The following is a 15,389-nucleotide window of genomic DNA, read 5'->3' as shown; positions in this document are numbered from 1 at the left end:
GACTTACTTCACTCTGTATGGCAGTCTCTAGATCCATCCACATCTCTACAAATGACGCAATTGTGTTTTTTATGGCTGAGTAATATTCCATTTTATATATGTGGCATATCTTGTTTATCTCTTCATCTGTCGATGGACATTTAGGTTGCTTCCATGTCCTGGCTATTGTAAATACAGCTGCAATGAACATTGTGGTACATGACTCTTTCTGAATTATGGTTTTCTCAGGGTATATGCCCAGTAGTGGGATTGCTGAGTCATAAGGCAGTTCTATTTTTAGTTTCTTAAGGAGCCTCCATACCATAGTGGTATGTATCAATTTATTGGTATGTATCACTTTTTCCATAGTGGCTGTATCAATTTACATGCCCACCTTGAAAGGGTAAGGACAGAGATCACCTAAGGTGGCAGGTGGGGATTGGAAAAGGGAGGGGAGAGGAAATTTGGAAAAATCGGGGAAACTAAGTGAAGAGGGGAGGATGGGACAAAACTAGGGAGAAAGAGGAGGTGCAGAGGTGAGGGAAGCGAGGGGGAAATAAAATGAGGGAAAGGAAGGGGAAGAAAGAAACCAAGGCAAGAAAAAGAGGAATGGGGGAGGAAAGGGGTGAATGAGGAAATAAAGAAAAAGAATCCAGAAAAGGAATAAAAAAGGGGGCGGGCTTCCCTGGTGGCACAGTGGTTGAGAGTCCGCCTGCCGATACAGGGAACACGGGTTCGTGCCCCGATCCGGGAAGATCCCACATGCCGCGGAGCGGCTGGGCCCGTGAGCCATGGCCGCTGAGCCTGCGCGTCCGGAGCCTGCGCTCCTCAACGGGAGAGGCCACAGCAGTGACAGGCCCGCGTACCGCAAAAAAAAAAAAAAAAAGGGGGGGGCGAGAAAGAAAGGAAAGAGCAGAAAGGAGTAAATAAAGAGGAAAACTGAGATAAAGAATGGGAGAAGGGCCAAGAGAAGGCAGGCTGGGGGGTGGGGGATTGAGACAGCGAGGGAACAGGGGCGGCGGGAAGCCCGCTGAGGGGCTGGCACTCCCCGGAGCGAGCTCAGAGACCGCCTCCGCTGGGGCTCAGGGGAGACAGGCGAGAGCAAGTGGGAAGAAAGGGGAAGATGAGTGAAGGGAGAAGAAAGGGACAGAGACCAAGGAGCAGTTGAGTGTGCTTCTGTGAGTTTTGTTCCAGGCCCGTCTTGGGTCCTCCCGAGGCGTGCCCGGCGCCCTCAGACTCTCCTCAGGGGCCACCGCTCTCTCTGCACCTCCCCCCACCACCACCGCCACCCCGCTTCTCGAAGGCGGCGTCTCTCCTGTAGGGGCACCCGTCCGCGGTGGGACCAGACACATTGGCCCGCCCGCGGAGCTCGAGACCGGGGTGGCGAGGCCGCCCCGAGCGGCGGCTCTCGGGGATTTCTGGCCGAAGATGCGCCAGAAGCGGCGAGAGAGCCCGAGCTTGGGCGCCGTGGAGCGCGTTGAGGGAGGGAGAGCTGGGCCGGGCTCCCGGCGCCTCAGGCGAGGGTGCGGGCAGCCGTTAGAGTGCGGGGGTCGGGGCGGGGCTGGGGGCGGGGCAGGACCGCGCCGGCTCTGAGGAGCACGCGGGGGTAAGCGCTGCCCCTCGTGGTCCGCCTGCCCCCCAGGGGTCATTTGCATGTTGTCACGGCCCCGCGCCGACTACCGGACGCGCGGCTCGCTTGCTTGCTCACTCGCTCACTCGCTCACTCGCGCTCGGCTCCTGCTACCGCTCCGCCGGCGCAGCCCCGGGGAGCCCGAGTTCTGGCAAGTCCGCGAGCCGGGGAGGGAGGGAGGGAACCCGTGAGGGAGGGAGCGAGGGCGCGCCCCGGCTCTCCCTCTACCCCGCCAACCGCCCTTCCTGCTACCACAGGTCCGCCCCGGGCCCCCGCTTACACTTGGGAAACTTGGGACGGCTCTGGGGCCGCGTGTGGCACCTCAGGGGGGCGGCCCCGGCCCGGAGAGGAGCGGGTGGGGGAGAGGAGGAGGAAGTGAGCCCGAAGGATCCGCTCAGAGCTGTTTGTCCAGCTGTTTCTATTCGCACCCCGAGCGGCACAGCCAGAAGGGGGCCGAGCCGAGGGTGGTCGGCTCTCGGCGCTCATTTCCAACTCTTCTCCTCACAGCTTGTCTTTCCCAGACACCCTGGAGTCCCCTCAGGCCGGCCCGGCGGGCGCGCACCTGCCGGCCGCCCCTGACCTCGCGGGCCAGGCGTCCCCCGAGGCGGAGAATATGGCCCAGTCCAAGTCCGACTGCCGCTCACCTGTCGGCCTCGACTGCTGCAACTGCTGCCTGGCCCTGGCCCACCGGAGCGGGCTCCAGCGCGACAGCAGCGGGGCCAACAACAACCCGGGCAGCCCCACCGTGAGCAACTTTCGGCAGCTGCAGGAGAAGCTGATCTTCGAGAACCTCAACACCGACAAGCTCAACAGCATAATGCGGCAGGATTCGCTAGAGCCCGTGCTGCGGGACCCCTGCTACCTGATCAACGAGGGCATCTGCAACCGCAACATCGACCAGACCATTCTCTCCATCCTGCTCTTCTTCCACAGGTGGGTGGCAGGGCACGCGGGTGGGCACACGGGCCCGGCTCGCAGCCGCCTCGGCTGGACCCGCCCCTCTGACAGAAAGGGGCAACGGGAAGGCCAAAAGGGGCACTGGGGGGGGCGGCTGTCGGGCTCCCGGGCTGCCACGACCGGACCCTGAGGCCACCTGGATTCCTGTACGGCTGAGGGGAAGCCTGGCAGGTGGGAGCCCTGTTTTGAAAGGTGCCTGCAGAGTCTTTCCTAGGGAGATGCTGGAGCCCAGAAGGTGGACAGAGTCCTAGATGGTTTGGGTGTAGCTGGAGGCACTTTCTCCCCAAATGCCCACCTTTCTACAGCCACTTCGGAGAATGTGCCATGGGATGCTCTTGGGATCTGAGTCCCACCCTCATTAAAAAGCCCATTTCCAAATATGCAAACTCAGATGGAAACGGCAAGGGCTTTTAAATTACTGAGTGGCCCTGACTGAGGATGAGGGCAAGCAAAATGTCGAGACAAATTAAGCTGCTGCTGGTGTCGGGGAGAGCGGGGGGGATAGGCAAAATTAGAGACCTGTGAGAATTTCTTGAAACTCCGGATGGGGCGGGACCCCGCACCTCCTCCATGGATCACAGCCTTCAATTTCCAATGACGATTAAATGCAGCCCCAAAGAGCATCCTAAGGACAGGAGGGTGGATGATCCATGTCATAGCAGACGTGTGTTGGAGTGCGGGTCAGGCTTTCTAGAAATCTTGCTGAAGGGCAAGGAAGAGAGAGGGAAGGATAGAAACACAATGGGAAGACCAAAGGTGGCTGCAGTCCTCCAGTATGAGACACTCTGGTAAGAGCCGGTCTTGGGGGGACAACTGAGGCAATTTGGAGGCAGGGGAGGCAACTTCAGGAAACCTAGTGGTGTGTTTGGTGTTCTTAGAGCCATAGGAACCGGGCACTGGTGTGTGTGTGTGTGTGTGTGTGTGTGTGTGTGTGTGTGTGTGTGCGCGCGCACGCGCGTGCGCATCCGTGCGTGCAAGCGGGTGGATTTTCTTCTTTCTCAACATCACAGGTTATGTAAGAGAAAGAGAAACCCCGCTGTGGGAGACCTGGGTTGCAGTACAAGTTATGGCTCTACTTCCCTGTGTGAACCTGAGCAAGTCGCCTGACCTCTCTGGTCTCTAAGATGCCTTCTAGTTCTGAGATGCCAGGTTGTGGGCAGGTAATGTGCTCAGACAAGGTAATAAGAAATTTTGAGCTCCCACAGAATACTTGAATAATTGAATGGCTTTTCAGTGAGGCACAAATAAGAAAGTTTAAAAGCCATCGAGCTAGGCAAGAACTACCCTCACTTAGTGCTCAGCCCAGGTTTGCGTCCTCAGCCCCAGAAGTTCCAGGAGGGGACAAGTGACTTAATTAGCATTATTATAACAGGTTGTATTTTCAGGCATTTTCCACGCCATCGAAGCCCTTTCTCACCTATTATTTTACTTTACGCATCAATTTATCTCATTGTCTCCAAGAAACCACGCTGTGCATGGAAAAGGTTTCGAGGGAATCTTCATTTCTGGTGAAAGATTACTACAAGCGTATTCAGACCACAGCAGCTGCAACCCTGCTGGGCGAAAGCCCTAACAGGCTCCTAACAATCTGCTGGGATCTGGGCTAGTAGGCAGCGGGGGAGGGGTGGCAAGACACCTGGAAAGCGCGCCTGTAGCGCTTGCACTCTTTCAGCTGGGAGAGAAACAGCTCCGAAGTGGCTTGATGACACAGAAGAGGGGACGCTTCCTCGGCTCTGGTTCCTAGGTTGGAGGCCTGGGAGGGTCAGACCTAAGCGAGTGAGGGGTGAGACTGAAAGCCTGAAATCAAAGTGTTCGCTTGTGCCACACCTTGGGAGGCTTTCTGGTGGTCTGGGTTTCTTGAGTGGCAAGACCTCCTTGTCACCTACTCCATTGACACTGGCTTGTTGACGTTCGGTTCTTGGGAAAGCCTGGAAATGCTACCAGGTTGGGTTGGGGGCTGAGAGCATTGGCGGAGGGAGCATCTCAAGCCCTCAGGCTTCCTTGAGGCTGGGGAGTGACAGAGTCCTGTGGTAACGGCCTTAACGGTTCTAGTGGGACAATAGCAGGACAAAGCATTCTCTCATTTGCCTTGACAACTGGGACCTTCGAGATTGGAGACCCTCAGTTTGGTTGAGGTTTTGCCTAGAATGACATGCTCATTAGCAAAGTAGGAGACCATTATTACTGGTCACGGGGTTTCTCCAAAATCTGAGCTGGACAGTCTTCTCCCGAGTGAAAATTTCCTCTTCTTACTTCATTTATTCCCTGGTTTTCTATCTTCATACCACAGCCATCATTCTTCCTTCTGTTCCATTTAATGATTTGATATTTCAGATTCCTGCCTGGGTGTCTTTTTCTTCTAATTTGTCTACCTTCAAGGCTGTCTCTTCTGGAGAAGCGACTCTTCCTGCCCCTCCTCCTGCAGCCCACTCCCCTGCTGCAAGGGCTCCTATATTCTTGGGAGAAAGGGTGGGGCAAGTTCTTGATTTCTCTCTGGTTTGTCTGCTTTGACCTGTCCCTGGCTCCCAGCTTAGCTCTTGGTTTCCTTGGAACACAAGAGTGTAAGCAATTTGAGGGTAGGGCGTGTTTTCCACTTACTTGGCTTTCCCTTGGCTTTTAGTTATACACCCAGTACTCAGTAAAGGTTTTTTTTGGCTAGATGACTGCTTAATTGTTGGTGTGGTCCTCTGTAAAGATTTTACAACTTTAGTCTTGGAAAATTCTTATTAAGGTTTAAATGTGATTTTTTTTTTCGGTATGAACCACATGCAGTAACTCTAATAGCTTGGTAGAAGTCCTGATGAACAGTGCTGTGTATATACATGTGAATCAGTGGTAATGGCCATGTAGCTCGTTGGTATGTAAATGGTGCCTCTAAACTACTGGGGTGGGGGGGAGATGATGTGTTTTACACACCATCCCTTCAATCTTGTGTTAGGTAACTAATAACTATAATAGATTAATAGCTAACATCTATTGAGTGTTTACAGCATGTACTAAGCAGTATAGCTGCATAATGTCATTTAATATTTACACCAACCCAATGAAATGGGTACTGTTATCACCGTTCTTCATTTTTTAATGAAAGAAATTGAAGCTCAGGAAAATTGAATAACTTGCCTGATGCCTTACAATGAAGAGCAGAGCCAAGACTCCACCTAAGGTCAGAAAGACACTAAAGAATTGTCTATGAAGAAAGAATTGTTAAGCAGAGGTAAATATTATCCCAGAAACTAACCAAATGGTTAAAATGTCCTTATTAGGTCGGGTGACCAACCATCCCAGGACTTTCAACCAACACAGGAGTTTCAATGGTCAAACTGGGACAGTCCCAGGGAAACTGGGATGGTTGGTCACCCTATTATTAGGGGACTATACCATATCGTTTGAAAATGCTCCTAAAACTGGAAAACTTAAGAGGCAGATGTAATATGCCGGGCAAAGAGCTAAAATTTCCAATTGAAATACAGCCTATTAAAAAACTTGCAAAGTTGAAATTTGAGGGGCCTTAATTCTCCGATCAGTAAGGTGTAGCAAGCTGGAATGGGAGCTTTTGCCATACTCTGTTGTTGTCATTGTTGTTGTAACCTCAAATTTATTTCTGAGATTTTATCCAAAACTACTTAATCAGCTCTATTCTGCCTTTGGCCCCCAAGCACGTCAGCCAATGTGATCTGAGCTGCTCTGAATCTGAGTTCCCTTCCAGCTCGGAGAGCCCCAGGAGTCTACCTTTAAGCTTCTGAGCTGGCAACAACTGGGCCCCACACTTAGATGCTCAGAAAATAATAATAGCAAAGATTTCTAATTGTTTTATGTGTGCTAATTCATTTAACCTTCCCTATTGACATAATATATAACAGTAAAGGGAAAGATGTAGATTCAGAGATCAGGCTTCTGACAAAAAATTGCATAAAAATTATGTGTGCTTCTCTAGATCTTCAGACTAATGATTTCATAAATGTATATTCCTGGACCTGATTTCTGAGGACGTAGCCACTTACATGGTGTGATTTGAGGGACAAAACTCTCCTGCCTGCCTGCTGTAGTGCCTAAATTCATATTCTAAGATCAGTTTTCTGTCCTTGTACCATCTAAAACTCCTATCCCATAGCGCAGTGGTATTTGGACCACACCATAAGAAATCCTGAATTAGAGATTGCAACCCTTTGTCAACTAATTTGCCATTTGATTTTGAGGATGGCGTACTTTGCTGTAGAGAGGTTTTGGGTTTCCGTGTGGTTAAGTCTGTCATTCTTTGCCTTCATGATTTTTGCTTTTGGCATCAAGCTTTGAAAGTCCTTCCCTAGCCCGAGTTAATTCAAAATAACTATTTCCTGAGTGCCTAGTGGTCTGACAAAGAATAGGCACTCTTGGATTAAGGCACATTCTCTGTTAAAAACACAAATGCATTTGCAAACTTAACATTTATGGTTTGTATACCTCATGAGAACCTCAATATGTAAGAAATCGCCTTTTTGCTGAGGCACAGATGTGAATTCCATGTGCTAAGAGGCTTTGGGTAGTGACCGACCCCACTGCTCTACTAGCAGCTACTATATATATTACATATGTGTGTGTCTTATATATGTATATAAAGTATATATATATATATTAGTACGTACATATATACCAGCAAAATATATATAACATAAAATTTGTCATTTTAACCATTTTTAAGCGTACAATTCAGTAGCATTAGGTATATTCACAGTGGTGCAGTCATCACCATTATCCATTTCCAGAACTTTGTCATCATCCCAAACAGAAACTCTGTACCTATTAAACTCTGTACCCTATTCTCCCCTCCCCCCCAGTCCCTGGTAACCTCTATTCTACTTTCTGTCTCTACGAATTTGCCTATTCTAGATATTTCGTATAAGTGGAATCATACAATATGTGGCCTTTTGTGTCTGGCTTCGTTCACTTAGCGTAATGTTTTCAAGGTCCATCCATGTATCAGTACTTCACTGCTTTTTATGACTGAATCATATTCCATTGTGTGGATACACCACATTTTGTTTAATCCATTCATCTGTCCGCGGACACTTGGGCTCTTTCCACCTGTTGGTTCTGGTGAAGAACGCTGCTTTGGACATTGGTATACACATATCTTTTTGAGTCCCTTCTTTCAATTCTTTTGGGTCTCTACCTAGGAGTGGAGTTGCCCAGCACCTACTTTTCAACTCAGTGTTTTGGTCTTCTACTCTTAGTCAATCCATTCAAGTGTAGTAATGCCCATGAAGTGAGTGAATGTCTACTTCTTTGGGGAGAACACCCCCTCCCTGAGTCAACTGCTAGTGCTAGCGATCACAATGAAAAGAAAGCTAAGAAGTTTAACAAACAACAGAAATAGTAGAAGTCATATGAGAGAAATGATGTGATTTCAGGATGCTCATGAATTAGGAACTGGCAAAAGTTTTGAGCGTGTCTCTCTAATGAATGGCCAGGGTCTACGGGGGTTTACTACCTGAGGGTTTCCTTTTTAAAAGAGTAACATGTAACGGCTTTGCTTGTCATTACCTACTATGTGTGGATTAGTTTATCAGAATTTTCCTTGGGGCGACAGTTCACTGGGAGTAGGGTTCTATGGGAATGGAACATGGGAAAGCCAAGTTTGGAGAAGAGAAGCAGAGAGACGGGGCCGGAGTTCTTGAAAGGCCTGCTGCAGTGTGGAGCTCTGGCCAGCATGGAGCTTGAGAGGTCTGGATGGAATGCTCGTGCTCTTCAAGAAAGGTGGCAAGAACAGAACACAGATTTCACCTTCTCTGCCTCTGGTTTGTCAGGAATGGACCCATGTGAGCCCACACCTCAGAAAATAACTCTTTCCAGGATGACCTTATTTTCCCTCCCAGCCTGAAGAGAAGGTTAACAATCCTGCTTATATTTGCACTTCCAGATAAGCTAACAAGCTTTCAATTCCAGGTAGAGCTTTGGATCCTTTCCATAACAGGTCCTGAAGGCCAAGAAGTCTGGGGAAATGGAGATGCATGTGTCTGGCCACGGCTGCAGGGTCTCCAGGTCCCCTGAGTGATGGAGCCCAGCAGAGCATTGCCCACACCTTGTGGGCTGGTTGAGAGGAATAAGGTCGGCCATGTCTGCACCTGGTGGTGGCCATTGCATGGTGTTTGCTCATCACGATTCTGCTCCTACCTGAACTTTCTCCTCTTATGTAAGGCATCCCTCAAGATAACTACAAAGCCATAATCTGCCATGGCTGGCTGGGTTTACATAACAAATTGGTTGGTGTCATGCAATAGTCTCTCTACCCCTGGAGAAGCCAACGTGCTGTGTGGACCCGAAGCTTGGACCCATTTGGTGGGGCATCTGTGTGCTCAGTGCACTCAAGGGAGAGCATTCCTTGACCACAGGGGTCAAAAAAGATGAAATTTCCCTTTTAGATGAAGAAGGCAATAATGGCCCAGGACATGTACTGTCCCAAGGCTTGCAGTAATGGGGCAAGGGTTAGGGCTTCGCTGTGGGGCCGCAGCTTTGGCAGAGCAGGACCCTGTGGGCTAATGGGATCTCTGTGAAGGCCTGAAGGATAGATCCCAGCCTCAAAGCAGTTTTGATGAGGAGTCAGGGCAGGGAAATGGCTTATGGAAGCTACCATGTACCATACCGAAATCCAGCTTAGCGAAGGAGTCAGAGCGGTGATAAGATGGGGTCCTGGAGAATAGAAAACAAACTTTTTCAAATGCTAATCCAGGCAGGAGGGAATCTTCTCTACAGACAAGTCTAATTCACTTGTACCTTCTAGCTGGAAATCCCTGCCCCAAAGTAGCTACTGCCCTTTTGGAAATAGTTTAAGAGGTGTGAGATCCCAGCCAGCATGGAGACTGACTAGGAAGCTTCCCAATGTGCAGACACTAGCCCAGGGAGAAACAAGAGCTAGAAGCATGCTTGGTCAGTGATGCCCCAGGCACACTATCAGCCTTCCTCCCCTGGGAGCCACTTTCCTCAAATAGACCCAGCCTGAAATCAGGCCCCTGCCTGTGGACAAAGCCCCACAGGGACCTTCCCCATCCTTCCTCGAAGGAAGAATTTACTCACGAAACAGCCTTGGGTATTCAACCTACTTCCTCTTGTCTTCTCTTCAGGGGAGATGGAGAGCAGCTGCTCGCAGCTTAGGGTCTGGCCAGGATTCCCGCTCCGAGCTTTCTAGGCCAGTGATTGGCTACAGCTATCCCTGAGGAAGAAGGGGGTGAGAAGTGAGAGGAAGGGAAGCGGTTCCAGCGGCTCCTTCCTGGCTTACACCACACACACACACACACACACACACACACCCCTCCCTTTTAGCCTCACTCCCAGACTAGGCTGGGCCTGGGCCAGCCTGAGGTCCCTGACTCATATCTCGCGTAGTGCCTTATGTAACAGAGCCAGGTTACTGAGGCATCAAGCTTCTGCTTGCTCAGTGGCAGGCTTCCCTGGGGCCAGGCATTCAGAAGCCTGATGGGGGTCTAAGTAGAGCTCACTACACTTCCAAAGGAACAGCCTGCTCTCCCTAGTGTCAGGCCAGTATCTGCTCAGAGCTAAGTGCCAGGCTGTGAAGGTGATTCCCTCTTGAGCCCCCATACTCAGCAGCAAATGTAACCAGGCAGGTGAGCTGCTGTGGGCTTAGTGTGGTTTGGGGTGTTTTTTTGGGGGTGGGTGGCATCTCCTGCTATCACCTGATGGTACAGTGCTAAAGAGTCAGCCTGGTGCATCTGGAGGGGCCCCAAAACAGGTGTCAGAAGTTCTTCTTCCTTTTGTATCTATCTGCTTGTTGGTTCAGGTACTGTTCTGGAGACTTTAGGGAGAAGGGTTTAGTGGAAGCTGGAGGAACTTTTTAAAGGAAGGCCTAAGCCAATTACCAATCCATTCTCCACAAAGTCTAAAAGTCCCCAGGCTAGCCTGAATTCACAGTGAAACTTAGCTCTCTTCCTAGCCTGTTCAGAAAATTGCATTACCGGTTTGGTGCAACTGAGCCCCCAGTGAACTGGGGCTTGCTGAATTCTATGACGTATTTCTCTAATAAGCTTACTCGAATATCTACATTACAGAATAGCCCTATCGATCTAATAGTGCATTGACTCAAAGTTTGTGACTAAACCAATAAGTCCTCTTCTTCTCTTTCCTCGTTTTTGCCCAGCCTGTCACACTGTGTCACCAGGGGGTAAATGGCTCACAGGTTGAGGGTAGCTGGGGACACTGCTGTCCTGTCTGAGAAAAAGAGGAAGAAACAGGGAGATAAAGTCAAAAAGGTGGCATTGGGAATTACCAGCAGTTATGATTTGTATCCAAATCTCAGAGTCATGAATCCTTAGACAAGCTGAAGACCACCATCTCAGTTGCAGTAAAATAAAGAAACAAAGAAAAAAAAATAAGAAAACCTCTGCCCAGTTTTAAGGCAATATACTCCGCCTTCCCCAGGTACACAGGGAAGTGAACGAACTCAGGCCCTGCACTGAGTGACCAAGCACTTCAGTTAATCAATCCATCATTTATTGACCAGGGGCCTGCTAGTAATCTAGCGCCTACTGCGGATTTATTGAATGTCTACCCCGCTAAGCACTGTAGAGGACACAGAAGGCAGGCAGCAGAGGCACGGGCTGGGCTGCGGGGAGCTGAGAGTGATAGAGCTGCATCCCAATGCTGGCGGGGAACAAAGCAGTTCCACCGGAGCCACCGCAGGCCACACTGGGGCTTCTGCTCCTTGAGGGAAAGGCCTCGAGCTTGCTGTTCCCTGGATCCGCAAGTCCGGAGCTTAGGCGATGCCAAAGCAGACTAGGAAAGGAGAGTCTCTTTCTGGCTGTGGCTTCCAGCAGGGCCTTAAAGAATGGATTGGTGTGGCCCTGTGGGAAGAGCTGTAGGGCTCTCTAGTTGGGAGCGGGAAAGGGAACCTTGCCAGTCCAGCGGGGCTCATGGGTCAGAACGAGCTGGCTGCGGTGGGAACAGTGAGGAACACTTTCTATTCTTCCTGGGCTGAAACCCAGAGTCACCCAGCTTCAGGAAGGAGAGGCCTACTCTGGCCCTCCTCTCATAGCCCCTCTCTGACTCGGGGCAAGCTGGCCCCTAGTAGCCTCCCCTCAGAGACCTAGCTAGACTTGGATAGGTGGAGGCCTTCAGGGCCCGGGAGCAGGAAGGCACCTCTCGTGGATGCTTGTGGAAAGCTCATCAGAACCAGCAGCGTTGAGCTTGGGAGTGCAGTTGAGGGTGGGCACCAGACGAGCCTGGGGGTATGGCTTCACATCTGTGCACCTCTGGCACAGTCTCCACCAGACCCCTTCTAAGGGGGGGTGACAGAAGCAGGGGCGTGCCAAGGTGCTGCCCTGATAATATATATACCTTTTGCCGCTGGAGACCCCACAGGGTGTCATTTTAGCCTTGCTTCTACTTTGGTCAAACGCTTCTTTCCCAGGTTCCCTATAAATGACGGTCCTGGGGTTGGGCTGAGGAAGGAGGGAAGCCTCGAGCTGACGGGAAAGGAGAGGGAGCTGGAGTAGCAAAGAGGAACCAGTCTCAGATCATCTGGGGAAGGAGGATGCTGCTTGTGGTCAGCACCTTACTTTCTGCGGTCCTGTCCCCGTGCTAGTGTCCTGGGCATCCGCGCCCACACCCTTTCCTATCAGTGCTCTGGAGAATTCACATTTAAGTTCATGACCAGATTCAGTCAACAACAAATATAGCAACAACAAATTCTTGCGTGCCTTCCATGTAACAGGCTCACCGTTAGGCACTGGGAATAGAGTGGGAAACTCACAAAAGGCATGGTCACAGCCATCATGGGATAGTCCGTAGACTGGGGGAGATGAACATTAACGAGAAGAGCCACGCTAGTGAAAGTATAATTACAAATATGTGCCAAGGGGGAAAAGGAATAAGCTTCTCTCAGAGAGTATAACAAAGGATCAGACAAGGCTTCCTGAGGAAGTGATATTGCGCTAAAGAAATGAATCTCTATTGCTGAAATTCTAATCATCAGACCCAAGCCAAAGGAGACGTGTTTAGACAGAGGCTTTCTCAGGAACCTCTGAAGTCATAACATTAGGTAGCTGCTCACACTCTTGGAAATATTTCTAGGCCATGAGTGGCCAGCAGGTCCAAAAGAGGAGGACTGACAGCATTCTGACAAGAGGAAGAGATGAGTTTGAAGCCCACGGGGCAGCTAGTACTTAACGTCATCCTTCGCTAAAAATAGTCCATGACAGTATGGAAATGGGTGAAGGCTGGCCCTGGGGACCAGTGATAAAGTGAGTATAGCATATGGGGAGGAAAATTTGTTTTTGTAAATTATTTACTGTAAAGAAAAAGAATGGGGAGGGTCGTCTGGGTTTTCTTTTCCCTTTGCGGGCCTCCTTCTGAGTTATGAATGCTTCTCATCGTACAGAGGCAGTGGGGCACAGAGCTTCAGGCTGCACTCCTTTCTGGGGCCTGGGGTGTAAATTTTCTGGGCTGCAAATGTCAGATAATTTGTCCAGGCTGAAAAACAGCCTGAACGCAGAAGGGAAGAGAGGCTTGTTTAGCCAACGGGCTAAAGCCTGGGGCTTCAGGGAGCTGCGTGGCCAGGCTAAAGGAACTAAGATAATTGATCAGAGAGGAACATTAAGGGTGGGCCTGAGGGTTGTGGAGAGAGAGAAGAGAGGTTGATTTTCAAATATAAGAAAAGTTACAACTCAGAGATGGTGACTAGCTGTTTCCAAACCACACTAGGAACAGAACAAGAGGAAATAGGCCTCTACTGTAGCATGGAGAATTGCGATTAGATATCAGAAAGAACTTCCTGCCTACCAGCATTCAGAGAAGCTAGACAAAATTACCAAGGGATGTTATATTACAAATATGGGGAAGGTGGTAACAATAGCAATAAAGAACTGAATAAAAGTGTGAGAGGGCTGGTTATAAGGACCATGGACAGAAGGGGATAGACAGGTGGGGAAAGCAAAGGAGTCAGAGTAGGTGCTTATAAGGAAAAGGAAAGTGCCTGTGTGAGAGATGAAAGTGTTTGTTTGTTTTGTTTTTGTTTGTTTGTTTGTTTTTGCGGTATGCGGGCCTCTCACTGTTGTGGCCTCTCCCGTTGCGGAGCACAGGCTCCGAACGCGCAGGCCCAGCGGCCATGGCTCACGGGCCCAGCCGCTCCACGGCATGTGGGATCCTCCCAGACCGGGGCACGAACCCATGTCCCCTGCATCAGCAGGCGGACTGTCAACCACTGCGCCACCAGGGAAGCCCGAAGGTGTTTTTAGGAAGATACTTTCATAATAGAAATGTGTATGCAATTTCCATTGGAGAACAGTCATGAGAGCTAGCATATACTCTCCTAGGACTGGAATCATGTGGGGGAATAGACTAAGGAGCGGTTAGGTCCCCTCCGCATCCTTCAGCCTTATCTCCTGGACAAATCAGCTTCAATGGGACACCTATCCTCCATAGTCTAACAATTTGGGAGAGCATCTCAATGTGGGGGGCATTGGGATAAGACTGCCCACCCCAGGTGCATGGGGAAGAGGAGGATTTCTCCTTCCACACACAAATGAAAATCAGACACAGGGGAGAAAGTGGCAGCCAACAAGCCAGGAAGGATCCCCGCGGCAGGAAATTTACAATCTAGTAGTGGAGACAGACATCAAATAATAATTACACAAATAACCATATCATTACAATTGATCATAATGAAGAAAAGGTGCAGGAAGCCGTGAGAACACAGGCTAAGGGGGCTTCCCCCAGGATTAGACAATCCGCAAAAAGAAAAGTCACCTTGTTAAAACCTTGGGCACTGCTTGTGTCCCTCTGTGAGGGATTCTTGCCCCAAATCAGTAGCAAGGAAAGTTAAAATGAACCCAGTCACCGCTAATACCCTAAGATGTGGATTTTGAAGTTCCTCTGGCTCACTGGGGCCCTCAGATAGGAGCAAACCTCCGAGGAAATTTTCTCATTGCCAAGATCAAGCAGCCATGATTTAGGCAGAGTGATTCTCTAAGGGCCGTAATAGCCTATCAACTGAAAATCGGGATCAGAAAGGCTTTGAAGAGCTCATCACCTGCCAGATGAACAGGATGAAGGTCACTGTAGAGAAAAAAGAACTAATGTGCTGAAAATTACACTCGGAACTGGCCCCCCGAAATGACCATGTCTCCAAAATGCTGTATCTTCAGTCTCCTATTCAAACGTGGGAGGCTTTGCTGGTATATTCTAGTATTGGCTGCAGGATGTGCCCAGGGCTGTAGAGACTGGGGGAGCAAGGATTGCAGAGAGGAAGGGCCCCCACTCTGCTTTCCCTGGTTCCTCTCCCAGGGAGGTGGGAGGTGCTGGCCCTTGTGGGGAGCTGGGTTGGGCTTCTTCACCCTTGAAAGTTCCTGGAGGAGCCACTGAGGAGTAGAGAAGGACATTAGCCACTGTGTGCTCCTGAAGAGTCTGATAAGACTACCATTGACAGACTCTGTGACTTTGGCAAGTGACTTCTCTGGACCTCAGTTTCCTCGTGTAGAAAATGGTGAAAGTGTGGTTGGGAAGGTTAAGTGAGAGGACGCTCCCAGGAAGCACTCAGTAAAGGGGAGCCTTCGTTACCATTAGGCAAGTCATACGTGGAACCAGAAGAAAACCTCTTCAGACTTGCCTCATCTCCCTCTCTCACCAGTCCCCTCACCGACCCCTCTCCTTGCTCCGTCAGTCACACACCCCGTCCTGCCCAAAGCCAGCTAACACCTGCAGCCCAGTCTGGCAAGCGTTCTCCCTATCAAGGCTTGCTCTCTGAACCTTCTTCATTCACACTCAGGTGGAAATTACTGAGAAGGCTTCTGGTCTTCCTCCTGTTGGGGGGACGAGCTGCTGGGAGCTTCGAAACTTT

The 15,389-nt window shown here is 50.1% G+C and overlaps 1 protein-coding gene across 1 annotated transcript in view; it reads left to right on the top strand.

The window, feature by feature from the left end:
• The first annotated feature begins 1,860 nt into the window (after window positions 1–1,860).
• TSC22D3 (TSC22 domain family member 3) overlaps window positions 1,861–15,389 on the top strand; it is a 57,666-nt gene continuing 44,137 nt past the window's right edge. The window contains exon 1 of the mRNA XM_029240867.1: window positions 1,861–2,542. Within this exon, the coding sequence (XP_029096700.1) occupies window positions 2,223–2,542 (320 nt within the window). The 5' untranslated portion in view covers window positions 1,861–2,222. The remainder of the gene's footprint in view (window positions 2,543–15,389) is intronic.

Source organism: Monodon monoceros, unplaced genomic scaffold (genome assembly GCF_005190385.1).
Source record: "Monodon monoceros isolate NGI ecotype Baffin Bay Population unplaced genomic scaffold, NGI_Narwhal_1 Super_Scaffold_22, whole genome shotgun sequence".
Taxonomy (NCBI): domain Eukaryota; kingdom Metazoa; phylum Chordata; class Mammalia; order Artiodactyla; family Monodontidae; genus Monodon; species Monodon monoceros.
The sequence above is the reverse complement of the archived record's forward strand: the minus strand, read 5'-3'. Positions and strand labels throughout refer to the sequence as shown.